Source organism: Orbicella faveolata, unplaced genomic scaffold (genome assembly GCF_042242905.1).
Source record: "Orbicella faveolata isolate gen_17 unplaced genomic scaffold, um_ofav_v1 contig_47, whole genome shotgun sequence".
In the NCBI taxonomy this organism is placed as follows: Eukaryota; Metazoa; Cnidaria; class Anthozoa; order Scleractinia; family Merulinidae; genus Orbicella; species Orbicella faveolata.
The window spans coordinates 9777029-9804079 of NW_028301577.1; the positions used below are offsets into that span (position 1 = coordinate 9777029).

Consider the following 27051-nt stretch of genomic DNA (forward strand, 5'->3'; position numbering starts at 1 on the left):
TAAAAAAATGGCAGGAATTTCGTCCATCATGTAAAAAAAAAAAAAAAAAAAAAAAAAAAAATTCAAATTATCCAGTTTTTCCGGTTAGCAGCAGCATTTTAACGTCACTAATGGAAAGCTGGCGTATTGTTTTCGTGAGGAATCAACTTCTTTTGGGACAAAATTAACCTAAGTAGGTTTCCGAACCCGCGGTACACAAGAAATTTCGGGGAGAAAACACATTTTTTCCACATCAACTCTTTATATTTTGCATCCATATAAGCACACCACTGAATATATAAGCAAGAGAGCCTCGCAGCAGGCACAGGGGAACCTTGTTTGTTGGAGCAGGTTGATCGGTCTTTGGGTGCCCAGTTAGGTTTGACCCAATGGCTTCGTTCTTGTGCTAGAGGAACGGCCTGCCTTACTCTGATCCACACCTGCTATACAGGTTTCCGTTTCTGTAGCATACAATTCATTACGTTCAACCCCTAACCAGGAGGACCAGGGAATCACTCTTTGACTGGCCCCTACCCTTCGATCTTTCCTGCACGGGTGGCCCTACCGGGAGTTTAGAATCCGCACCGGCATAGTTCTAGGGGTCATTGAAAAACGCAAGCCACCCCACCACAACAAGATGGTGATCCCGACGGGACGGGACGGAACTTATAAAAATAAGAAAGTTTCAGACGATAGATATTGGTGTTTGAGTAGTTTATTCATTCAGTATTCCTAGAGTAGATGCCTTACATGTTTTAAGAGTGTTTTTCTTTCCCGAGTTACTCATCAACTAAACTTGGGAGAAGGGAACTCCCATATGAAAAGATGATCTAGGTATTTGAGTAGTTTATTACGTATTTCTAGTTGTCCTACAGTTCTTTTTTCAAGTTGCTAATTAACTAAACTTTACATGTACGTCGCCTGCAACACAGGGAGATCCATGTTACTGAAATGTAGATGTTGGTTGTGGTAAATTGCATATTTCTAACTGCCCTGCAGTTTCACTTGAAGCTATATCCAGATTGGAAAAAATTTAATTTAACTCAAATTAAATATTACTATAATTGTATATAAATAACTTGCTAACAACAATTTGAAATATATTTAACCAATATTTAAACATCCTTTATTAATTTATAATTTGGCTAATTGAGACTGTAATTAAAACAGATGAAAATGGTTGCAATTAATAAACGAAAAAAAAAAATTAAAAATCTAAAACAAAACAGCAACAACAACAACAACAAATCAAAGAAGTAAAAATTCGATACAAAGTTATTTGAACTTCTTTCATTTAAACCATTTAAAAACGTCGTTTAGCATGCTGCACTGTTAAAGAAGCTACGTCAAACACGGAACATCTTGAAAAATGTCCAATTTTTTCAAGTCATCGACTCAGGGGCTGAGAGTACACAATGGTTTGCACTTGGCAGTAAGCGAGATCGAGTGTTTTAGGGCGGTTTTGCCCTGAATGACGAAAGTAACTGGCGTAAGTCTAAGATATCTACGATTCTTTTAGATCGTTTGAAGGAGCTGTGTCACGGACCGCGTATCTTAAAATAATCTCTCCAATTATTTTTGAAGTTTGTCATTTGGTATTTGTCTCAATCACAACAATTAACCATCATTATTAACATTACTTTTATTAATTTGGGTGACTGTGACTTAGTCCAAACAAGTGAAAAAAAGCGAAATAACAAAAACAGCAAAGAAACAAGAACAGCAACAACTAAAAAAAAAAACAACATTGAAACTCTTAAAGTGGTTTTTAAAGCCTTCTATTTCGAAGTTTTCCTTAATTTGAACGTAACTTTGTACGTCAATGAAAGTTACTCAAATGTACGTTTTTGAATTTATGTGACGCAGCTCCTTTAAAAACTAGATTGAAAAAATGCTTTTATTTAAAATTTAGATTTGATCCCAATCTGCTATTCAGCCGCTGGGATCGACGACGTAATAGCAAGAATCTTCAGTAAAAATAAATTTAGTTTTGAACCGCATGGTCGTCGGCGTCGGCGTCGGCGTTAGTGTTGTTGCTACAATGAACTTTGAGTAACTAAAGGAGGTGTCCTAAATGCAGGCTAAATGATACAGTCTAACAGTGAGTCATTACCGTGATCAACACAGCAATTTCCCTAGTTTCTAGACATCAAAAAGCTTCCAAAACATTTCATCACTGGCTCTAATTGGCCAGAGAAAATTGGAAAACTACCTAACGCAGAGACCCCAAACGGCTGCCAAAAATGATACTTTTTAGCCTGTGATTGAAAAGATTGGGAAACCAATACAACGACGTCAAAACACTGTCAAAAATTTATACTATTTGGTTCGTGATTGGCTGAAAAGATAAGAAAACCAGTCAAAATGCTGTCAAAAATTTACATTACTGGCTGCTTGAGAAGATTGGAAAGCCGTCACACGTCAAAAAGCTGTCCAAAAATTATTACTGGCTCTGTGACTGGTTAAAACCATTTGAAAACCAACAAGAAAATGACGTCAAAAAGCTAGGCCCTTTGATTGGCTGACAACATTGGCCGAAATAATTACTGGCTCTGTGGTTGGCTGAAAACTGAGATTTGAACCCCCCCTTCCCCCTTAAGAAAAAAAGACGTGAAAAAGAGGGCTCTGTGATTGGCTGAGAACATTGGCCGACCAACACAGAGGTAAAAAAGTTGTCAAAAATTTATTATTGGCTCTGATTGGTTGAGAAGAATAGGAAACCAACACAGAGGTAATAAAAAGGTGTGACAAATGATCTCAAATTCCATGACATCACTGTAGCATTCTAGAAATGAATATTCTGGTCATATTTTAAAATACCAGGTGCGAGTTGTTAGCTTTCTTTTTTAACGTTGTTTAATATTTAACCGTTTTCCTCTATAATGTAATACGATATTTATTTAAGCATACATGCCATCAGAAACAGGTCTGGGAATGAAACAGAATGTTTTGCTTTCATATATTATTGTACCTGAACATTTGTGTCTCAAGCCTTTGATAACATTGCTGAATTTCATTTGGGCTAAAATATCATTGTCATTTCTTCTAATAAAATACTCTACAATGTCTTAAATGTAAATTATTTTGTTCTCTCAATTCAAAATGGCCCGTTATAATCATATATAATTCGATCGCAAAATGGTAAATAGCTTACTTTGACTAGGTAACATTCTGGGGAAAATAATTTTCTTGGCCTTTGGCCTTTTCAACTGATGTGTACCTCATTGTTTTCAATTACGTCATATGGAGGTAGCCTTTCGTTACGAAAGAACTTATAAAGCAACAACTTTGTCATATACACACAAACTTCTTCACTTTGAAGACAAATATAGCATATTCACAATATCATACACGCTCTCAACTTGACAAAAAATTAAGCCATCGACCAAAGAAAATTTTAGCGATTTCTTTCAAGTAATCAAGCCTTTGGCGATTCCATCTCTCCATCCGCATATGAATTAAATTACTTTCCAAAGTTTCCTTTCGCTAATTTCATCTTCCTATTTCATACCAAATTAGAAATACACTTATCAACCAGCTTTGTCTGCTTGATTCCTCCTTTGTTCAGAAAATCGTTGAACAAGCAATTTTCTACGGCTCCATTTGGCCAGGATAAACGTGATACAACTCGTGCTGTCGTCAAGTTTCTGCCCAGCGAGCCAAGCCGCGGTTCACTAGTTCTCTGTTAATCAGGATTGTCTGCAAAACAAAGGCAATCAGTTAGTCAGTCAATCAGTCACTCAGTTGGGCAGATAGACAGTCGGACAGTCAGGGAGACAGACAGACAGTGAGACAAACAGACAGACAGTCAATCAGTGAGACAGATAGAAAGTCAATCAGTCCGTCAGACAGTTAGTGAAACAGACAGACAGACAAACAAACAGTGAGACAGACAGTCATTCAATCAGTCAGACAGATAGACAGTCAGACAGTCAGTGACACAGACAGACAGTGAGACAGACAATCAGTCAGTCAGTCGGTCGGTCAATCAAAACACCCAAAATAATCCCGACTTTGTCACGCGCATTTTCTCGCGTTTTTGTTGGTTCTGTGTATTTGATTCGATTTCTCATCACTTCATCGCGCGGTTTGTGGCCTTTGTGTGTGAGAGATTGGCCATTGTAATTGCTTTGGTTTTGGCTTTACAACACTAGAAGGGAAGCCGCTCGAACTTGCCAAGGTAATGCTTATTTATGTAAAAATATTGAAGGACCGTAGCCAGGGTTGAGCATAATAAAAATTTAAAAACGATATCTGGCTAAAAATGTTTATAGATATACGAGCTTTCGACTGTTAGATCTACAGTCTTCGACGAGTAAAGATGAATGACGAAATATGAATATATATGAGTAAAAATAAAAAGAATGGACTATGTAAATTAATTATGAATGTGTGTAAAAAGAATGTTGTATTGCCCAGGGAGTGGACAGGAATTGTTGACAGCATTTGGAGTCACCATAGTATGCCAGGATTCTAATGTTTTCCTTATTCGGAAACTGCCTTTGTCAATTAAGGAGGCGTTGTTAAAGTCAATAGAATGTTCATGGGACCACGAATGGTTCGCAATTTTGGAGCCTTTAGCAGCTGTTTTGATATTTCTTATGTGTTCTTTTCTTCGGGTGTTAAACGCTCTGCCAGTTTCACCGCTATAACACCATGAACAGTCGGCGCAAGGAATTTTGTGAACAACGTTGGTTTGTGAATCCGGAGCAGGACGAAATTTCGGGGCCGGGAACTGTTGTTGTAGAGTGGCTTATTTATGACCGAAATATGTTTTTTTAGGTTGCGGGTCAAGGGCTCAGTTACACCTTTGATGTATGGAAGAGACGCGAAAGACTTGCGTGACTCGAAAGGTTCAACCAAATTAAAAGACATTCCAACAAGTTCCTCAGGGGGTAAATTTGGCGATGGTTGAGTTTTCTTGGTTTGTATATCACGAATAAATTTGGACGGATAGCCATTAGACTCCAACGCTACGTAAACATGATTAAACATGATTATTTCCTTCACCATCGAACATGAATGTTATGGAAAAATTTCTTTTCTTGACACATTGGTTTCTCGCAACAATGGAGCAATTTCTGTGGATGTCTACAGAAAACCAACGCATACGAACAGGTACTTGGACTTTAATTCTCACCACGACAAAAAACACAAAGTGAGCACGGCAGCAAACCTCTTGCATATAGCGTTAAATCTACCTAACACATCTGAAGGGAAAGAACAAGGTGTAACTGAGCCCTTGACCCGCGTCCTAAAAAAACATGATATTTCGGTCATAAATAAGCCGATGACCACTCTACAACGACAGTTCCCGGCCCCGAAATTTCGTTCTGCTCCGAATTCACAAACCAACGTTGTTTACAAAATTCCTTGCGCCGACTGTTCATGGTGTTATATCGGTGAAACTGGCAGAGCGATTAACACGCGAAGAAAAGAACACAAGAAATATCAAAACAGCTGCTAAAGGCTCCAAAATTGTGAACCATGCGTGGTCCCATGAGCAGTCTATTGACTTAAACAACGCCTCCTTAATTGACAAAGGCAGTTTCCGAATAAGGAAAACATTAGAATCGTGGCATACTATGGTGACTCCAAATGCTGTCAACAATTCCTGTCCACTCCCTGGGCAATACAACATTCTTTTTACACACATTCATATTTAATTTGCATAGTCCATTCTTTTTATTTTTACTCATTTATATTCATATTTTGTCATTCGTCTTTACCCGTCGAAGACTGTAGATCTAATAGCCCAAAGCTCGTATATCTATAAACATTTTTAGCCAGAGATCGTTTTTAAACTTTTATTTTGTAATGCTTATTGTTGATAAGCCTGATCCAACTATGAGGAACTTATATTCTGGATTCTGGTCCTCCATGTTGGAAAAATGTTACACAGTCCAAATAAATCCGTGAACGAAATGAAATAATCACGCTGACTTACCTGCTGGCCTTGTACGAGATAAAGCTCTAGACACGGCAAGCCGCTTCTGTGACCGATAACACGAGCGGTCAACAGAGCATTCATTGTCAAGTCTTCCAACACAGCATTAGCCACACTTGAAAATGTGTCTCCTGAAACAGCAAAAAAGTAAACGGATACTGAGATGGCTGGATGAATGAAAAAACCGACGACTGAATGTAAGAGCAAGCGCGCCAACGAACGAGCAAAAGAATGAACGAGCAAAATACGACCGACCGAACAAGGTCAACAAGATAGCGAGCGACAGAACGCGGGTCAAATGTGACAAACGGCATAAGCAACAAACATATCGAGCTAAAACTAAGAACGATAGCATTTAACATACGAGTGAGTGCATATGCACACTTGGACCTGTTGTCTTTATCGTGATTTAACGCCTGTGCCTTGTTGTTCATGTCCACATTTCTGAAAACTCGACATGTCACACTTGGGCAACCTGGTCGAAAATGGCGGAGCTAATTATAGTGTTTGGGGCGTCAAACCACTATTAATCATTTTCTAGTCTCCCTTGATGGAACGCTAAGCTGGAGCAGGTTAGACCCCAACATTTGTGCAAGCTTTCATAAGAGAGCACTGGTAGTTATTTATATTCCAGGGAAGAGAGAGCCACTGTGGAAAGAAAGTGTTTTCCTTGGCCCCCGTCCATAATACGCCGGAGAAATTTGAAGACGGCGTTTCCACCCTGAAAATGTATCAAATGTTTTCCTTCAACACTACGCCGGAGAAATTTGAAAACGCAATAAACACCGGTCATTTTGGATTTGTGTTTGAGGAAAACTCGGCAGGGTAATCACATGATTAGCGTGACGTCATCGTTTCCGAAAAGCTCCGTTTTCAAAATGTTTTCCGTCCACACTAAAACGCAAAGCCGGCGTTTTCAAATTCCTTCGGTTTGAAGAGCGTTTACAAAAAGCTCCGTTCTCGTGACGGATTAGTGTGGATGGTAGGCTAAACTGTAGAAATAAAGTTGCGTTTTCAAGTTTCTCCGTCGTAGCGAGGACGGAGCTTTACAATGACTCCAGCCAGCGCTCCAGTCCACTAAGGCCCAACCACGGAGGCCATCCCGTCTCTCTACTAACCCGTCATAAAAATAAGAATAAGAACGAATTCTCATGTTGCAGTTACGCGACTAAGGACTTAATGTTTTTTATGCTAACACCTAGCTAGCTCAAATCATGGAGTATCCGTGACTACTAAACACAGTACCTTGTAGTGGAATCACATTCGCAAGGTAACATTCGATTGCTTGAAAAGGCAGCGTCAAAAAGTCAGCTCTGAGAAAAAAAAATACAAAATTAAATCAAATATTTGGGTGCGTTTCTTTGGAAAAGTCCAAGATTGGATTCTTAAAACCAAAAACAGATTTTGCGTTTCTTTACTAAACAGATTAATCCAAGGTCACTCGGATCATGGAGCATCAAAGGAACTAAAGAATCCTCTCTGGACAAGGATGTTAAATACGATGTAAATAATCTCGGTCCACTTGTTACTCGAACTTCTGGTGGATTCCTTCTTAAAATTCCTGTTTGTAATATATTGCTATTTTCATGTTGTACAGAACAAAATTTTTTGTCCATTTACAGGGTCTAAATACACCGAAATTTCCGCCTATAGAGAACGAAAAACCAAAAAAAAAAAAAAAGCACGCACACGACAAACAAAGAGAATTTGAAGTACATCCGCCTCCGCTGAACTTGACCAGATCATTAAATTTCTATTACGAGTTGCGCGGTACTGTAAGAAAAACAAGTCACTTCAAATTGTCGCGTTTCAAAGCACGGAATAAGCGACTTCCACTATCGTCTTCCTGTTATACAAACCGGCAAGTTCCTTATTTATACAGAAGGAAACCGAAAACTGATTTAATGGTTTGTGGAAGTTCTAAAACATTAACTCCTTTACGTTTCTTCGGCGATGCGGTGAAACATCAAATTTTCTTTCTTCGTTTTCTTTCTCCCCGTTTGTACTCGCGCTGGTTTTATTCGTTCATCTAAACAACTCATGCCATGTTAACTAATATTCTCTGAAGATAGTATTTGCCACAGTAGCTATCTACAACATATTAAATATTCAGACTAGCGTTTAACAAATTTTGAATATCAATCGCTCTCACGCAAATCTTCCTTTTACCAAACCTGTTCCGCAGATGGAGAGAAAAAAAAGGGTAATGTTTTGCCAGTTGCTCTTTAACAAACTGTAGCATTTAATAGATCAGGCACACTGTCCTTTGGATTTTGAATCTATTAGACGTGGCAGGTTTCACTGTGTTTGACGCGAACAACTTGTGTCTTCCGCGCAAACCGTTTTTCAGAAATAAAACAATTCGTTTCGGTTCCATTTGCGCGTTGGCGACTAAACACAGATGTAAAAAAAAAGTCTACAAAAGATACGTTACTTAGCAAGGACTAGTGTTAAGTTGCAGGCATTTTTCCCCAATTAAAACATCAAAGTTTTATTTATACCTGGCAAGATATATCTCACCAAGGCATAATTATATTTACTTGGCGAGTCTTCAACATTCAGTATCAAACACTACCTTTACACCATAACTTAGCGGAACTGAGATCAGAGTTCACTTAAATTGAAATAACAGTGGCGAGGTGTTGAAGGGCAGCATAGCGTATTGTTTCACATTCGATGGAATCGAAACGAATTCAGCGCTCCGAGTTGTTGTCGAAAACGGCGAGTCGATAAAATGCCACCGCTATCTACAGCAATGCATGGTAATGAAGTTGCCAACTTGTACGCAGTTCTAAGCTGTTCCTTTTACGCTCTTGATTGAAATAACATTCAATTTAGGGCTCACAACTGAATTGCGATCGATTATTCACGGCATCAACTAAACAGCGCAGACCTAACGGATAGCAAAGGAGACTGAATTTTTAACACCAAAGGAAAAAAAAAGTATATGTATATAAAAGGCACAATCTTTGTTGCAATTAAACCTGTACAAGTTAACTTCAAATCCAAATGTTAATTTACGCCAGACAGAAATAAGCGTTCTCATATAAAAAGCGTACAAAACATAAGTAATAACATGTCTTTGACAGAAAACGCAAACACCTGTGATGGCAAAACAGTAAAATGGCAAGTAATTTTCTCAAAGCGAGTGTCTCAAAAAGAGCTACTGCTAATATCGTGTAAGGTGGGATATAACTGCATTTAGAAAAGCCTAAATTTCAACTTCGAGAACGCAGTCCCACCTAAGAGACAAACAACATTTAACAGTGCACTTCTAAATTTGTTTTTTCCGTTCTAGACGAAATGCGTCACTGCACAATCCAACATGCATGATATGGCTAAGCAAATTGTCTTCATCTCGAATGGGCAAAAGAAAAGATAAAAACGAAACAAAACCACGCATGCCACGAACATGATTTACAATACACTTCTCTGAAGATGAACAAGTGTCGAGAAGAATTAGTTTAACACTGAATTACTCTCACCTCAACTGTCGAAGACTCGACGCAGCTATGCGGCCATATCCCCCGTAATCCAAATATTTTACCTCTACTTCGTCCGGATTAGCAGTCGGCCCAAGTACCTGAGCTCTGTACCAGCCATTGTACGTGTATGCTGGCGCTGCACAACACGAACCTACTACAATAGGCTGCGGTAAAGGAAGAATAAGAGGCGCTGTTCCCTGTCCGTAACACTGCAACATGTTCTGATGAAGATCTTGGAGCTGCCGTTGCATGAAATCGTTATGCAGCTGAACAAAGAAGTGGCCGGCATCCGTAACACTCGTAACCACAACGTCGAAGTTTGCAACGCTTGGGAGCATGGCTTGAACGAAAGGCAACGCCTGGTGAGGCATTGCAGCAGTTGCAGGACTGAGCATCGGTTGCACGCAAGCGTTTGCTGGTACGCCATTCAGAGGCGAGTTCAACCGTGTCAAAGGGACGCATGGAAACTTTTCGTGAATAGAATCCAGCGCGCTTTTAATCTGCGAAGAACTTCCTGTCACTGAAATGATCCTATGAGTAGAAACCTCACCCGGCGACTGCGGAATCAATCGAATTTTAGCACCGGATTTCTCAGAAATGACACGCACATTTTTTCCCTTCCGCCCTATCAACCTTCCGCACAAGATCTGAGGGAACTCAATTTCCCACACGTCTTTGTCTCCGTTTTGCGAACCTTTTCGGGACTTCACGTTGTCTTCACCAAGAGGTGGAGTGCCATTGTTAAAACCTTCCGTAAAGCTCAGCAAAGTGCTGCTATCGACACTGCCCTCGCTGGTCGACTCTTCACCTCCTGACAAATCTTTGAGTTCCGAACTCGTCGATGGCTTTGTCCCTATTCCAGAATCCGCTTGCTGAACGCTTTCTGTTGTACTTGGCTGCTTCTCCAGCGGGTATCGATGCCCATCCGAAGCTTCTGCTTCCAGAGTCTCCTCCCTATCTTCACTGATCTCCTTCTCTATAACACTGTGGTCCTCTGCATTTCTTTTTCTACCGTCCTCGCTGTTTACATTTCCATCCCCTTCAATCTCGTCCAGATCTTCGGCTTCTTTGCTCCTCTTCTTCATCCACAGAAAGCTTACGATGATCGTGATGGCAGCTGGAAGGACCAAGGAAACGAACAGTTTCATTGAAAACTGCATATCGGCCAACCTAACGAGAGATGAAAGAAAAACATACACTCAGCACCTCACAAGGACAAAACGAAACGATCTTAGCAAAGTGGATCTTTGTGCTGTTACTAAAACAGACCTCGCTTACTCAAGAGTAGACATATTTTAACCTGTTTTAAAAATCATCATTGCTAAACCCTTTGTTGGAGGCTTACAAAACGAGCTTCGTTAGTTACGTAAGATTCACAAAGGCTGTTGGGGTTGGCACTCATTAAGAGTGTTCTTCGGTCCGCAAAGCGAACCGTTTACTTTCGGGTTAACAAACGTAAAACTGCACAAAAAACCTCCTGACTAAGAGAACTAAGATTTCAGTATTTTCTGCACGGATGACGGCCATGCAGGTTTGAACCATTGCAGCTTGATTGCTCAGGTAACGCTTCGTTGCACGATTGCATCGCCAAGACCTGTTGCTAACTAGAAGTCGTAAAAAGATACTATCCCACGACGCCGGTCCTACAGAGTACGTACAACAATTACCTAACTGAGCTGGTCTAAGCGAACGCGATCGCAAGAGATAGAACTTCACACTTTTCGCCTCTAACACTGACGTAGACGTAACAGCAGTTTAGCTTCTTCGACACCAAAAGGTTGTTGGTTTCGATGATCAGAACATTTCAGTGACATGCGCACTAGCTTTTGCGAGCGACTAACCTAGCCCACCGTGAGAGAACTGGAGCTCGCATGCACGCTCTTTCTGTATTTCTGAACAGTTCCCGTCAAATATTCTTCTTAAAAGCCACATGATGAAGTTCATGTTTGGAAATTTGATTTCAATCCTCAGTTCAAACTTGGTGACCACATTAGAGCAGGGCAGTAGCTAGTAACAGGCCTCAGTTATTGTTTTTCGCTTTTGGCGTTCATAGTCATCACAAACACCCTTAATACCAAGGAAGAGAATTAAACCATGGAGGTTGCCTCAGTCATAATTTTATCAGGGACTTTGCCTCATTCATAATTTTGTCATGGACGTTGCCCCAGTCATAATTTCTTCATAGACATTGCCTCAGTCATAATTTTTCCATGGACATTGCCTCAGTCATAATTTTGTCATGGACATTGCCTCAGTCATAATTTTGTCAAGGACATTGCCTCAGACATAATTTTGTCCTGGACATTGCCTCAGTCATAATTTTGTCATGGACATTGCCTCAGTCATAATTTTGTCATGGACATTGCCTCAGTCATAATTTTGTCATGGACATTGTCTCAGTCATAATTTTGTCATGGACATTGCCTCAGTCATAATTTTGTCATGGACGTTGCCCCAGTCATAATTTCTTCATGGACGTTGCCTAAGTCATAATTTCCTCATGGACATTGCCTTAGTCATAATTTTTCCATGGACATTGCCTCAGTCATAATTTTGTCAGGGACATTGCCCCAATCATAATTTTTCCATGGACATTGCCTCAGTCATAATTTTCCCATGGACATTGCCTTAGTCATAATTTTTCCATGGATTTTGCCTCAGTCATAATTTTGTCAGGGACATTGCCTCAGTCATAATTTTTCCATAGACGTTGCCTCAGTCATAATTTTGTCAGGGACAATGCCTCAGTCATAATTTTGTTATGGGCATTACCTCAGTCATAACTTTTTTTCTGACTACGGCCCTGTAGAGATTGATCATCACACTTGAGAGTAAAGGAAAAACACATTGTTTTACTCGACGTTTGTCTTTGGAAATGATCGAATGAATGGAATAACGTCAGGGATAAAAGCATAAACAAAATACCCTTTTTAGCTCAAAAGGTTTGAAAAATTTTACATCTACTGACTAAGATCACTATTAGAGGGATGGCTTACATAGCAGTTGCGGAGGTTTAGCTGGAAAGGTCGAAGTGGGAGCATTTTTCAGAGGTACTGAAACAGTGTTACACTTCAAAATCGCTTTTCCACTTCTGTTTTTATCTCATTGTGCGGTTTCCCATAATCGTACTTTGATATCAACGGGAGAATATTTCGAATGATTTCTCCCATCAGCGCAACAGACCTTGCATGATTTCGATTTTCCTTTTCGCATTGGGCAGTCAATACTCCCCTTCTCCAAGTCTCAACCTTAGTTCGCCATTGGGCTTCATGAAAGTGAAGGAGTGTCGCTTATTAGCGAGAAGAAGACAACTGAATACTCACGTCATAGAGAGTGATGCCTTTCCTTTATCAGACGACGAGCTAGAGCGGATTTGAAAGAGTGAAAACCCAAATTTTACAATGTACAACCAAATCCTTTGGTAAGACTACAGGGATGTAGAACACGTCATTGTTGTTGCAGCAGAATATTACAGGAAACGTCTGCCAAGCTGAGTTATCGTCTCCTTGTTTTGTACAGTGCAGGTGCCTGGCCTTGGGCAGTGTCAATAGCGGCCGTCCTGTTTATAACGTGGTGTACCTTTTGATCCCAGTACTCCGGATTTCTAAAAACACGGGTACGAGATTTGCCACTAGCGAACAGTGTTCACGAAAACACATGACGGCATTTTGGCGGGAGAAATGTTGTTGCAGTCGTCACTGAAAACTATAAGAGTTCAAGTTCTTAAAAATGGCGTTTGTAGCCCGCGAAAACAAGTTCTTGATAGCTAGGTGAAGATTAATTAATAGGATTGTCCGGGACAAGTAGATCTTCCTGCAAGGCAAGTAACTTTTCATTCCCACTTGCTCAGTGGGCGGGGGCTCAGACATGTTTTCAGCCAACTACATCAAAACAGAACAAAGCATGATTTGCTCAGGGCAAGCAAAATTTGAGAGCTACTTGTCCGAAAGGCAAGCTGGAATGAATTCAAGTTGTTTTCGAGCTCCGGAAAATGGCGATACAAATTTTCAAAAATTTGAAATGGCCATGAACCCACCCTACAGAATTTTTAAAACTTTGCAAGGCTGTACTTACTATGAATAGCCTAATTATGACATGAAAATGACCACAACTTGTAAACCAAATGATTGGGCATTCTTGTACTGTTCAAGTATAGAACTGCTGGAGAAAGTGCTTGAAATTGCTGTCAGGCAACCTAAGGGTGTTTTTTTTTTGTCCTAGAATAGCAACATGCCCAGACACGACAAGATATAAATAATCAGCTTCTTTTTATAGAAATTTCCCCTAGGCGCTACTCAACAGCGCTACTCAACAGCACCTTAACATTGAGCCTGTGTATGATGCTGAGACCTCGTCCACACTACGCCGGAGACATTTGAAAACGGCGCTTTTACTCTGAAAACGCATTAGATGTTTTCCGTCCACACTACGCCTGAGAAACAATAACGGTAAACCAGCGGTAGAAAAGCTTGACTGCTCTCTTGAAAGTTGGGGTTGATCACGTGATTATTAAGACACCATCGTTTTCGGAAAGCTCCGTTTTCAAACTGTTTTTCGTGCACACTAAAACACAAAGCCAGTGTTTTCAAATTCCTCCGGCCTGAAGAGCGTTTTCATGACGGATTAGTGTGGACGGTAGGCCAGACTGTGGAAAAAAAAGCTGCCAAATTTCTCCAGCGTAGTGTGGACGAGGCCTTAAGCCCGGTAAACACTTGGGAACATGTTGCAAGGACGGCAGTAAAACGGGAACAAGCCCCTTTGTGTGAACAGCAGACATGTTGCAGCGACAGTGCGCGATTTGGTGTACACAAGGCAGATACTGACGGTTCATCACCTGTATCTTGTTTGGGTATCTTCTGATCGAACTGGGAGTTTGAATTCTTTTCAGTAGTGAGGTAAGCCGGAGCACCCTGAGAAAACCCTTCATTTCAAAGCGACAGCGCCAACAACAAAGCACATCTACGTATGACTTGAGGTCCGAACCGAACACTAAGCGTTTTTTAGCTGCGGCAACGCTGCCCCTCCTGAAATTATTGATCTAACTGGTCTCGTGAATCTGTCAATGGGTGACTTTGGTCTCGTTCAAAGGCCGGGTATTGGCATTCCAAACATCGCAAAATAAATCAACTGAATCACCTGTGTGGATGAAGAATGCACAATTCGTGATACTTTGAGGCATTTTGGTGGTCTTATTACCATCACGGGAGATTATGATTAAAATAACACTTAATATATAGCGCCAAAAAAGGGTGATGGCGTGTTACAAAACGTTAGAAGAAAGATAAACAAAATATCTAAAAATTCGATATCAGAACGACAAGATAATTGTACATACTAATTCTTACATAAAACACCTGTTGAAAAAGATGGGTTTTTAAAGGAGATTTCAAAGAGTCCAGCGATTTTGCATGTCTGATCTTATCTGGAAAAGTGTTCCACAATATTGGGGCAGGAACAGACACAGCTCTTCATCCGCAGCTCTCTACTGCATATTTTCGAGTGGTCAGTAAATTTTTTGGCCTACTGATCGTTTACACCTAACTTGGTCAAAGCCTTAAGGAGATCTTGTAGGTACTTCGGTGCCAAGCCATGTATTGTCTTGTAAGTCAATAATAAAATTATCAGAAGGAACTTATTCCCTCTCAATCTCTTGACCTCTTATTGGGAAGAGATACTGTATGGTAACTATTCCTAAATATTACGACATGAAAGCCAAGTTACACAATCCTTAAATAAAGATCACTTTAAGCATATCGTAACGAAGTAACATACGAAATGAGCTCTCTAATAGGAGACTCTGCAGTCAGAATGAGGTAAATCTTTGTTCAAGAACCAATTCTAAATTTTTGGCCATGGACTTTTTTTTTCTTTTAACAAGAGGGCATATTGACGAAATTTTAAGAAATTTTACGAAATTACAGTATAACTCGCGTCGGCGCGTCCCGGAGTTTTTGATAGGTTTAGTTTATTAAACTACAGTATACAAACGCTCTTGTTGGCTAAGTTCCTTTTTATAGCGTTTTTTAGGCTTTCGCATTGCAATTAAAATTTCATTATCTCTTATCCTTTCCTTATTTTAATAATTCGTGGAATGCCGTGGTATAATCGCTAACCGAAACAGTCGAAACGATCGAGGAATATCATAGATGACTATCGACAGAGAAACTGCTGCAATAGGCAAAGGACTACAGAATTAAATGACAAGTGAATGGCAGTCGGTAGCAGCACAATGGCTTTATATCGCTGTTAGGTCTTCCGTTTAGCAGAAACAAACTGCGATTAAAGCTTAAGGACGGTTATACCATCAAGATACTGGCATATCGATTCGTTAATACTAAAAAAAAAAAAAAAAAAAACTTTCTCTCCCTTTTCACAGGTAATTGATTTCTTCCGTGCTGCATGCTTTGTAGGGATTTAATTTCCTGCATGCATAAAACCGACATTCACAACTGACTAAAATTGATGGTAACAGTAAGCTGTATGTAACAGAGTTACACATTTCACATACCTAGTTTTGCGGTTTGAGTTGTATGCTAGACCTGCCTCAGTTTTCAACCTTCTACGACAAAACCAGAGAATTTGTTCGAAGGAACTTACTTCGAGCGTGAACTTAACGTAACCGCCAGTTAGTTCCACCGGTTATCTTCAAAGCAGATGTAATTGTAATTGAGAACGGAGAAACGGGAAGAGAAGAAAAGAAAAAAAAAAAAAAAACAGGAAGCTTTTAGTCGGAAGAAAAGGAATCTGGGTGCGGAAGATTCGATCACTGACCTATTTGTGAACTGAAATCACCTAGAAGTCTTCCAAGTAAAACGATAAGTGTTGAGATCTCACCGACATTGTTGTCAACGAAAAACAACTCACACACTCTACTCTGTCGCTGCTAGCTATACGCCCAGAAGCAAGTTATTAACTTCCTTAGTTACTGCCTAACACATCCTTTGTCTAATACTTCCCACAATAAATTAGGGCGTTCTCAAAAGTCAGGGACACCGAAATTCCTGTTGCAGTTTTCACTTTTACAACAGAACGTGCGATCGCTTAGTATATAAACGACTGTTGGCAGTCTTTCCTATTTCAGGCTTGCGGATATATACCGCAATTGGAACATTTACTCATTACCAAAGCAGAATGTTTTGGAACAAAAGAACGCTGTTTAAATGATATCCCCCGCACCAGCTTCCATGCAACTTAATCTTCGCGATACGTTCGGAAATAATCGTGACGCCACTCGGGTTAGTTTTCTTTTTTTAATCACTGAGGTCGTCTGAGTATGGTCATTTATTTTGACAGGTTAACTAACGAATATTTCTCCGAATCGTTCCTCGTTCCTCTCGAAAGCGAAAAAAAAAAAAAAAAAAAAAAAAAAAAAAAGAATTGAGAGTGGACCACCCACCACCCAGTCAAGATGTCCCCGAATTTCCTCCCAATAACGTAGACACCAGGGTTATAAAACAGGTCTATTAATGGGCAAAAGATTGTTATGATATCAACACTGAACAGTTGTGTTGGTCTAGCGGAAGTTAAAACAAAAGATAGTAGTGCAACCTTTTGTTGCAATTATACAACATGACTGCTGGCTGTAACGTCAGTCACGCGCCCTGAACTCCAAAACACGCCATTATTATTGAATTCTGATATGACACACACGGAAACAGATGATTCCTTGTGGCCCACGCCTATCATGACAACACACTTCAGCTGAGTGGTGCAATCCGTTGCCGGTAACACTTCCTTTCTCGTTTCGTTCCGCTTTCAAACATGTGCTTTGACAGAACCCGAAAAAAAAAAGTGAATACGTGGGTCCTTCATCCACATCAAATTATCCTTGAATGTTTTTAAACGAACACGCGTTCAGGAACAAAAATTTCGAATTGTTCAGAACTGGCAAACGATATTCAGTAATGTGTTTAACAAGAAATTTTACTGATCTTAGTTACTGTTTAACAAAAATAGCATTTTTTATGTAGAGTCCGCAAGATATAGGTACTATACGAAAAAACCCATAACGTAAATTTGCAGTCTAGTTCGTAATTAACCGTTTTACACCGGCTTTTGTCGTTCGTTCGAAATTTATTTGAATAACCGACTTACAAGGCGTATTTTGATTGGTTGAAATGTGAAATTCAAATGAGTATCTGTCGATGACAGCTGATAGTTGAAACGTTTGATATTTCGGTCAAGTGTCAGTTTAGATGCGAGGAAAGGAGAGATGTTTTTTCTGTCGTTTGTTGCTCTTCATGGCATAAATTCTCCATATGGATTGTCAAACATTCCTTTGAACTTCAACTGGGAGAATTTAATGGTCTGTAAATGATTTCCGTATTGTCGACAAACGCTGGTCAACAATGTAACAATGCGGCAAAAAAAATTAAATTTCGCCATTTATCGCTTCACTACACCCCCGTGAACTCTCCAAATTACTATTTATCAGTCAGCTAGTTAATATCGTTCGATCAACTTTCAAACCTGTGTTCTTGTCTGCAATTAGCTATAATAAGCGCACAGATGACGTAAATGTGGTCTAAAAATGGCGCACTACAACCTCCCCCGCAGACCCAAACAAGTCGGAATAGCGACGTAAGTCCACAACGCGAAATCTCGTAACTTCCAACGAGACACGCGCGACATTTTCAAACCGAAATCTCGTTCAACTTGTTTTGAGGTGGCAACTTTCTTGCGATCTAAAGGGTGGCTTTTTGTACTGTTGAAAAAGTGACTCGAACGGCGCCGAAGTTGAACAAATAAATAGCGTTACAATATAAAGTCAGCTTCTTCTTTAAACAGTTTTTATACACTTAGCATTCCAAGTAATTTATGTACGAACCATGTTGTATTAATTTTTTTCCACTACTTTCGTCGGAAAATTTTATATTAGCATATTTTCTTTCCGTCATTTGAAGCAAAAGAAAGTTTATGAGCTGCACTGTCTATACTGCTGAAGAAAAACGGGTGTCATAAGCGAACGACGACAGTTACAAGAAAATAATTTACTCTGTGCTCAACAATTAACCACAACTTCATAATAATATTGAAATCACCCTGCAGCAGCTATGCAAATTTTAATACATGCCACAAACACATTTTTAACCTCAATTGCCAACTGCAATGACGAAATTGATGTATACACGTGCCTAAACAAGAACTCCTTAGCAATTTCGAAGTACACGGAGGAGGTTTGCGCGCGACTAAAACCATTACAACTCAATAGATGAGATGGGTAATTTACTACAAAAGAAGATAAACATTACACATATACGACTTTGTTTTGTTCCAGCAAACGTGTGAGCATGTGTTACACGTCTTGGTTACCACCGAAAGGAAGTCTGGTTGTCAAGACGGCTTCCATGACAAGTTGCCGTTGGACATTGGAAATATTTAGTTCCTATATCTTGCCCTAGTTTACTTCACGCGTAATTAATCATTGTAGGAGAATACGGGGTAAACAGCGCGAGATTGCAATAATCAATTGCTTCCACTGAGTAGCTGGGAAGAATGGCTTCCGTTGATACTTTCCTATCGGCACGTTAAGCGGAAATTCAACTTTTGTTGATTTTCATTCACTTTACATAACTTAACTTTACCTCATCAAGATGTTCTGAAGTCTTGTCTTTGCTGCCCAACTACAGTCGCAGTTGCCTAAACGATCGCAAAATGTTCTGTTTGACGAAATCACACAGCCAAGTAACATTTTTTCGATTTTAAAAACGCTTGCACGAATAACATGTCTGCTGCGGTGATGATTCGAAACAAGGAAGCAAACATCACTGTCAGTTGCAGTTTATTTATCTTTCTAATTAGTTCCTTTTTGGAAAACCCACTTTAGTCTTAGTGTCAAGTAGGTTATAAATGTATTGAATAAGCCTCTAAATGATGCTATATGGGGATTTGTCTGACGGAGTCGCCGAGTCATTTACAAGTTAAAACAAAAAAAGAACAATGCGAAACAAAACCAAAGAAGGAACTCGCGAGAGAAAAAAAAAAAAAATTAAACAAAAAAAAAAAACAACAAAAAAAAAACATTCACCGATAATTTTTTAAAGGAATAATTAACAATTATTCACCGAAGTGGAGGTGAATAGTGGTGGATATTTACCGAGCCGCGAAGTGGCGAGGTAAATATCCATCACTTTCACTGACACTGAGGTGAATAATTGTTTTAGCATATACCACACAAGCTGAATAATTAGCGGACCAAAACGTTATTTTATGTGTGACAAGCGGTCGGAAATTTTAAAATCTCTCGCACCGGTTACTCGGAGGTGAATAGCACTTGCTAATCAACTCCGAGTTAACCAATCAGAGCGCGCGAAAAGCACTATTCACTTGTATAGTATGTACTAATAATATTGATAAGTGTAAATTAGGTGCTTTCTTGGAATCAATGTCTTAGATAGTTTAAAAATACCTCTTAACCTCCGTCTAAACGTTTGGGTCATAAATCGGACGGGAAGCATGCTCAAGCGAAATTTTACCCTAACGTCATAGTTCATAAGTTATAGTAAACTGAAACATACCTTTAACGCCGCCTTACACCACACCGGTCCGACCGAAACAAGCTTCTGGAAGACGACTTGTGTAAGCAACAGTTTAGTAGCGGAACTGAAGCATAGTCTGTCGTAAATGGTCTATAAATAGAAAGGTTTCTGTCAGTACCACAACGTATGCATGCTTTCCATGACGTTAGTTCCTCGCCGCGTGCAGCCCGTGGGAAATTAAGTGGGTTTCGCGGAGTTAAATTCGTCAGTTCTCGTGATAGCCTGTGGCGTGAAGCGTGAGGTACGCGCGGCGAGCCCGCGCAGTTCGAGAGCTTTCTGTTTTTGCTGCGCGCAAGACTCGCGGTCCCTGTGTCATTCGGTAAAACAATTTTGCTAGCGCTGGATGGGAAGCTTTACGGTTCTTTTTGCTACTAAAGGGATAAATGAGGTTTGGATTAAATCATACAGATACGATTAGATTGAGTACGAAGGAATCTATTGAAATATTAGTCAGAGACAAAAAAAAATTAGCTTAACATGATTACCATATGGTACTGAGGAATTATATAACAGTAACTAAATATTTCGACCTTCCTCATCCGTTTCTGAGAAACGTGATTATTGTATTTAGAAACTTGCCCTGATATTTTCATTTCATGGTTTATTTTTGATACGTTAACTTTGTGACCATACTTAAAACTAAGGCAGTTTTTCTCCTCTTCTGGAGATGTCCCTATGTATCTTGGGAAAGATATGACTGCCCTAGGCTTAAAATTGTTATTTTCTACTTGAAATTTCATATGGCTGCCTGTGTACAGTGTATGTTTTATTACACAAATTTTTATAGGCCTGTCACCCACCCCTCCTGCTAACAGCATTGTGTCCTTGGGCAAGAGACTTTACTGTCGCAATGCCTCTCTCCACCCAGAAGTATGAAATACTGAACCAGCAAATTGCTAGGAAACCTGATAGATGTTCTGGGGAGGAATCTGTGATGAACTACTGTAGCTTTGAAATTCCCACCCAAGAGTTAGTAATTAATACTTCTAGTTGGTCCATGCTAAGGATGCTTGGCCTGGAAAGCTGCTTACAATAGGCCACTATTTATATCTGCATACAGTTGAAACTCAGACTCCTAAACAATCATTTCCACAATATGGACACCTCTATATTATGGACAGTGGAGGCACGCTGGTTTCATGCTTGACTCTGGATCAAGCGGTCTGGGTTCGAGCCCTAGCCAGGGACATAGTATTGTGTTCTTGGCAAGACACTTTAATCTCACAGTGCCTCTCTCCACCCTGGTGTGCAAATGGGTACCAACAAATTTAATGCTGGGGGTAACCCTGCAATGGACTAGTATCCCATCCAAGGGGGGGGGGGGGAGTAGAAATACTCCTAGTTGCTACACACTACAGAAACCGGGACAAGCTCCGGCCTGATGGGCCACGTGGCTCGTATGCAGCATTTACCTTTTTATATCATGGACAGACAGTTCACTTGATACAAGAGAAATCAGAATTCATATAATCTCTGCAATACATCCACTCAGGTCAGCCCCTTTGGTGTGACTATTAAAAAGGCTTGACTGTACAAGCAGCAATGGCTTCAACAGAATATGCATCATGTACATACATAAACATTTTGTACCTTAATTTCTACAACGGATGTTTGCTTGGTCTTGAATCCTGTGATTTAAACAGAATGCTGAGAGTGTATTGGAGACTTTAATCTGTATCTGAAAAAAAAGAAAAAAACATGTAATTGAACAATATAAAACATGCTCACTTAAGACATTGGGAAGATGATACACCGGGCGTTATCAGATAATTGACATGAGAGGCAAAAGTGCTGGTAGTATTAGCATCCTTGCAGTAGTATACTAGATTTATAATGTTGAAAATATCAATATCTGTGAATAAATCAATAAATTAATAGGTGATTTGGATGCAAGATATTGTTCTAGTTAACATAATGTTACATCAGTGATTTTGTCTTCTGGCATCAATTCTGTGCCACTTTGAAGCATTCTTTACAAGTCTTCTGACATTGAGGTAATTTGCATTACTTTTACAGAAAATGTTCCCCTGGGATTAGGTCTAGCAAATCAATAAAACATTGTCTTAATTTTCTTAGCTAAACTCTGTGGTGTACAATAAATTTGGTACCGTTGTGAAAACCAAGGTGCTTTAAATGAAAACCAAAGGTTTGTTTTATCCAATTTCATTATAATGATATAATAAAGTGCATAATTTTTAAAATTAAAGGACTGTTTTCTCACTCTTCAACATCGTCAATATAGAAATGTTGTTAACATAATTTTCCATTTATATGTATTAAAATGGTAACTGAGACAAAAACATTCAAGTAGAATATATTTGCCTTCAATGTTGGAACATTAATGAAATTATTTTTCACTAGTTTAACCTAAATCTATAGTATCTCTGACAACACTCATGTATATATAAATAAACCAAAAATCCTTGTTAGTCTCTAACCTATGGGTTTTTTTATCCTTCACTGAAAATACATGTACATGATAACAATCTGTACTAAAGAAAAACTAAAATTGAAATTGAAATGAGACCTTTTTTAAGGGTGAGCAGGAAAAATGGGATAATACTATCTCCTTGATGTTATAAATTAAACATAAAGAGTGGGAGGATTTAGCGAATTGTAATTTATAATAAAATTAATTTTAAAATTCATGTATAAAATTTTTTATTGAACAATTTGGGTTTAACTTAGAAGGTTTGTCTCTGAAAATAAATGAACTGTCTCTTAGTTTCCAGCTTTGATAAAAATTCTCCCACTGATTGTGAGACAGACAGTTCTTTTCATTTTGTTACATAAAGAATTCAGAAGAGCATTGTTACGTTTAATATCTTAATTTTCGTGTATCCAATGTGCAATATTCCCACATATGAACTGATGTACAAAAAAGATCACACAAACATATGTGGCTGTGCTAAAATGTTTCTGTTGCACATGTCATTTTTAATTACCATCAGATTTTTTTAAACAATCCTAGTTGGTGACTTTCTTTGTCAATCTTTATTTTTTAATATATATATAAATCTGAATTAACATAAAACCAAGTGACCAACCATAACTCTTTGCAAACTGTTTTTATGATCTAAACTATGAAAAATGAAACTTTGCTCCATTGCTTATGAGCGACAAAAGTTCACACACTTAACAGTAAAATTCAATTTTCAAGCATCTTGGAAACATTTCTTCCCTGTTCCCCCCAAACAACGTTGATTTTCTATTTCTAGGTGGTATCAGAGAATTAACACTAGATGTGCATGAAATAGTAGAATAGGAGGTTAAATATTGAAAAGCATCATTTTCTAAGAGTCTTAACTACTTTTGTCGTCCATTGTAGCTTAAGTGACAAGTATAGTAATGCTTTGAAATGATACATGACTGAAAAAAACCTCATTCCTCCTAAATGACATGTGACTGGCAGGAACCTAAGGGTGTAATTAAGGTCAAACTTGATTTTAATTAATTTTAAAGATCATAGGGAGGAAGTTAAAACTAGTATAATTTATATCAATATAATGACATCATTGGCACATGACCTGTCCATTTGCATGACTTGTATAATCTATAAGGTCATTTACAGAACACAGTTTCGAAAATGTACATCAGTGAGTATCAGAATTCTAAACAGCTCTGAGGTTAAGGGGAACAAAACAAAATAAATGTAGAATTTATTAATCTATTGTATTCAGCCTTGTGAAAACCACTACAAAAATTGAGCGGCTCCTCTGCAATTCTTAAAACTTGCCCAGCCCTAGCCAAGCTTACACACCTAGTTTAGTTATTTATACACACCTAACTCATGTGTTCAAATGATGTGTGTTAGTAGTTACATATAGGCATGCAAAAAAATTCAGGTTCTCCTAACAAAACAGAATAAAGAAAAGCTGTACATGGCATTTAACACTTACTGACTGAGTTGGTTGAGCAGGACAGGAAGACCTTTAGCTCTCTACAAATCGATGGAAAGGAACTAACTGCGCTTCACCTGCAATGGTCGCAACTTTAATAAAACAAACTATCTTCCTGTTTGACCAACCAACTCCCACTCAGTCAATTAAGAACTTACACGTAGTCTATTTTTCCACCATTATGTCACACGACCATACATGGTTAATTAAGACCGCATGTAAAATATAGTAAGATATAATGCTTATGACACATTAGCTTGAATGCAGATCGACTACACAGACAACTTCTGCTAGTTAATTGAAGGTCCTCAGAGCATGTGCATAGTTACTTTCTGCATTTATGCCCAGAAGATATAAAACACTGTCAACTAATCAGACACCTGTTATATTACTGATAAGTTGACTGCTGGCTTGGCACCAACCAACTATTACTACTAACTGTTGATTTAAAACACAATCGTACAGTCTTTCTGCTAAGTTGCACCGTCTTGTATTACATGTTTTTATGCACATGGCTCTCCCCGAAAACAAGCAAGAGAAACCAAATTCTGTACACATGATTGGTTACTGAGTCAGGGTGGGCAGGATGGGGATATCCTGCCCACTCAGTTGCCTTCTGTATCCCACAAGTAAATGGTGACTTGTATGTGATATAATAAGTCGTATATCGACCAAGGTCATTTGATCAACTTGTCTGGATATTGGCCTTGACCTTTTCTGCGCGTTTACCGCCCTCAACTGTGTCTTAAGGTCAGTTATGACCACACACAAAAAAAGATCTTGCCAATCCAGCCATCTTGACCTCATTTTTGGGTGATACACTGTAACCATTCATCTTCTGTTGTGTAATAAATATGTGGTTGATTACTAACTACTTATAATTCTTGGTCGATGCTCTACAGATAATACTCGTGGATGGCCATTTCACACAATGTATATTTCATAACATGTTCTCAGGAAAATACTATGAAACTTGAAATATTCACTTCTGTTATCTGTGAAGCCATCGCAGAAGAAATACATAGTACCAACAGACCGACCTGTCATTTTACCATGATACTATTTGTCCAGCATGAATTCCACTCTTAGAAAATTTTTCCTTTGCATGTTTGGACACTTCTCAGATATGTTCTTTTCTTTTTATTAAACTTTTTTTTTTTTTTTTTAGATATATCACTGGCATATCATTTTCTCTTTACATGCCAATAATAATAATAAAAAAAAACTCTTGATCATTTAACTTACAGAGCCCTGAAGGCGTAATTAAGAAACTGTCACCATAAATTTTCTTGATTATGATTAAAATGATTTAGTAGTATATTTCCCGAATTGGTGAAGCTGCAAGTGAAAGTCTTTGGCTCTTTGTCAGTACACCAAAAGCAGCCTCACTCAAACTGTGCCCGACCTTGAGCTCAATATCTTCCTGTATTGAAGTTCAAACAGCTCCCACTCAGTCAATAACATTTGTTTCAAGGGCCTATTATTATTTTAGATGGATTTTTTCATTTTGTGACATCATCTGGACCTTTATAAAGTTTTCTTTTCTTTTTTTTCAAAAAAGTTCATGTCTTATCTTAGTAATTTCTTTTTACTTTGATGTAAATTAGAATGTCTGTAATCATAACAGTTGAGTTCTTATAAATATTAAAGATTGCGTAATCAATCAAGTTTGTATTCAAACATAAGTCTTACGAAATGCCGGGAAATTAACTTCTGCCGGCAGGAAGTCATAGAAACTAACCACAAACAAATTTTTCCTAGCGCTTTGGCCTGTACATTTTATCGGAATTCCGCTGGACTAATATGATTTTGTACTTTGTGTTTGCTGTCATTTTCAGTACATGGACATCTTTGAGAAGAAATCAATTTTTTGAAGACAACACATCATTTCTTAACATTTTCCAAAAAGTCTCCCCCAAAGTCAATAGAAGCACGCTGTTCTGTGTCAACTAGAATTCGATTTTAGATAGGAATATGCAACGGACGGACTCGAATGGAAATATTTACGAACAACTCGCACATTCTTCGGGCGCCAGAAATGTACGTTATCACTTACTTGAAATTCTTCGTTCGCTTTCTCCGCTGAATGCCACGCTTCTACACGAACGATCGGTCGAAAACCACAACAATCCACTGAACTAATGAGTAAAGAGCATCTCCTTCGGACAAACGGCAAACAAATTTCAAATTTGCCGGTGGAAATCAAATCAGCGGTGTCGCACCAGTAAGCAAAGTCGGGACGCTATCTCTCTCTCGCGAGTGAAAATCGGCACAATTCACCCCATGAAGGCATGGATCATGCCGTACCAAGCATCTTATCGAAGCTCAAAACGCCTTCAGAGAGTAAAATTCTGTCAATTTTCATTCATGAGGAGATCTCTTCGGCCCACGTGTGAATGTACTCCCACGCGAGTAGAGCTATTTCCTATCCCATAATGCAGTAAGAAACGCGAGCACTTCCCACGCGCAAAACAAGATGGCGGATCGGCCAACAGTTTCAAAGTACAGTGCCAATACGATTCAATGGTCAGCAGCCATTTCTTTTACGTGAACCGTCATTTTAAAGCTTTTTTATAGACCTAAATGACAAACGTTAAAGGGTGTCATAGCCATGGGGTGCCAATGCCTAAAAGTCGGGGGTCGAGCGAAGAAATACAACAGTTGACCGAAGAACACTGAAGTCACATCGTATTCTGTCCTTCACCCACTCAAATCACCAATGTGCAAACTAAATATTAAGCTTACATTTAGTTGATCACTCATGGAATTCAACAGACAGTGTTTCTATTGCCGAATCATTATCAATTTATTTTTCGGCATTTTTGTGTACATCTTGTTTTACTATAATACGCCATATCATGGTCCGTACATTTATTTTTAATATTATTTCACGGCACCACCTAACCGCCATTACCTCCGTCCGCTTGACACCTTTTATGATCTATTCTCTTAATGAACTAAAGAATCAAACGGAGAAGAGTTCGCTTAATCAGAGGTCGTTTGAAACTACGAGCCGACTTTTCCCCCTTTTCACTTTTTTTTTTTTGAAAAATTGCATCATTCTTCCGTTTTGTTTTATGAACACAAAGCCCTCGCCCGTAATGGAAATCCTTTTTGTTAACGTCCAAAAGTTATACTGACTGCCTGTTTAAATCAGTCTTTTTTTCAACCATGATCATGTTTTTTTTCAGGACCTGGTAATA

General features: G+C 38.9%; 2 protein-coding genes across 4 annotated transcripts in view; both read right to left on the reverse strand.

Annotated features, from left to right (window-relative positions):
* The window catches only part of LOC149097048 (uncharacterized), a 347996-nt gene that overhangs the window by 127845 nt on the left and 193100 nt on the right, over window positions 1–27051 (reverse strand). The window lies entirely within an intron of this gene.
* Window positions 679–26388, reverse strand: LOC110066956 (A-kinase anchor protein 1, mitochondrial-like). Of its 3 annotated transcripts, XM_020774219.2 has the most exons (7): window positions 25905–26388; window positions 21540–21627; window positions 19929–20039; window positions 9412–10581; window positions 7172–7239; window positions 5927–6057; window positions 679–3678 (listed from the first exon to the last, which is right to left on the reverse strand). In XM_020774219.2, the coding sequence occupies exons 4-7, from the start codon at window positions 10569–10571 to the stop codon at window positions 3619–3621; spliced, it is 1419 nt and encodes a 472-aa protein (XP_020629878.1). In that variant the 5' UTR covers window positions 10572–10581; window positions 19929–20039; window positions 21540–21627; window positions 25905–26388; the 3' UTR covers window positions 679–3618. The 3 variants fall into 3 exon arrangements, with proteins under 3 accessions (XP_020629878.1, XP_020629877.1, XP_089136220.1); XM_020774218.2 differs by lacking the exons at window positions 19929–20039; window positions 21540–21627; window positions 25905–26388 and adding an exon at window positions 18996–19152; XM_089280094.1 differs by lacking the exons at window positions 679–3678; window positions 19929–20039; window positions 21540–21627; window positions 25905–26388 and adding an exon at window positions 18996–19152 and having other exon boundaries at window positions 5728–6057.